At 66.2% G+C, this 918-nt stretch overlaps 1 protein-coding gene across 1 annotated transcript in view; it reads right to left on the bottom strand.

Moving 5' to 3' along the window:
* Positions 1-146, bottom strand: part of REPS2 (RALBP1 associated Eps domain containing 2) — a 208,323-nt gene extending 208,177 nt beyond the window's left edge. Inside the window, exon 1 of the mRNA XM_019524650.1 lies at positions 6-146. Coding sequence (XP_019380195.1) covers positions 6-116 — 111 coding nt within the window. The 5' untranslated portion in view covers positions 117-146. The remainder of the gene's footprint in view (positions 1-5) is intronic.
* Positions 147-918: the final 772 nt, after the last annotated feature.

The raw sequence follows: 918 nt of genomic DNA, 5'->3' as shown, positions 1-918 counted from the left end.
CCCGCCTCGGGGGCGGGGCGGGGCCGGCAGCGGGCGAAGAGCTCGGCGTAGCACTGCTGCTCCGCCTCGCTCAGGGGCAGCAGGAGCGCCGGGGCCGCCGCAGCGCCCGGCTCCATGAGGGCGGCGGCGCTGCAATGCAATGCGATGCGATGCGATGCAACGGGGAAGGTGCAGCCCGCGAAGCTCCCCCGCCTCCCCGCGGCTCTGCAGTGGCCGCCGCCTTTCCCGCCGGGCACGCGGCTCGGCCCGGCCCGCCACGGGGAAGCCGCGGCTGCTCTGGTGACTGGTGCCTCCTCCTCCGCCTCGGGAAGGGTGCTTGTGCCCCCACGCTTGCTGATAAGCCGGTCGCATCAAAGGTGTCACATCTACCCGCTGTCTCCTGCGCATTTGTAGGCACCCCTCAGGGGTGCAGCCCTGCCCCTGGGCTTCAGAACAGCTTGACTGCCCGCTCCACTGCCTGGTTTCTTCTCTTGTTAGGGGTTCAAGGAGCTCTTAACCCCTAGGCTGTCCACATTCTGGAAAATGGGTGGAAAAACACGGGCAGACTCTCCCTCTGCCTCAGTGGTGACATGTAGGGGGTGCGCGTGCACCCCCGTGAGCGCTGGTGCACCCTGACAGGCCACACAGGCGACTGGCAGGCAGGAGTGTTGGTGCCCCCCCTGCAAGCATTGGCCAAGGAGTAGGGGTGCTGGATGAAGGACCGCGGCAGTTCTGGGAACATCACAGCCGCTTCCTGGTGTGCGCCATCAGCCGCAGGAGGATCCCTGCCCCTGGTCAGCAAAATTGGCCATGAGGGACCTCCCCCCCCTTTCCGTCACTGACTGGTCACTGGGGGGGGCACGTGCCCCCCCGACTAAGATGGCACCAGTCACTCATGTTTTGCCTGAGGAAGCATGTTTGTGCCCGAAAGCTTGCAAA

Source organism: Gavialis gangeticus, unplaced genomic scaffold, assembly GCF_001723915.1.
Source record: "Gavialis gangeticus isolate Ggan-Ray unplaced genomic scaffold, GavGan_comp1, whole genome shotgun sequence".
In the NCBI taxonomy this organism is placed as follows: domain Eukaryota; kingdom Metazoa; phylum Chordata; order Crocodylia; family Gavialidae; genus Gavialis; species Gavialis gangeticus.
Note: the sequence above shows the minus strand (reverse complement) of the source record. Positions and strands in the feature narration are given on the sequence as shown.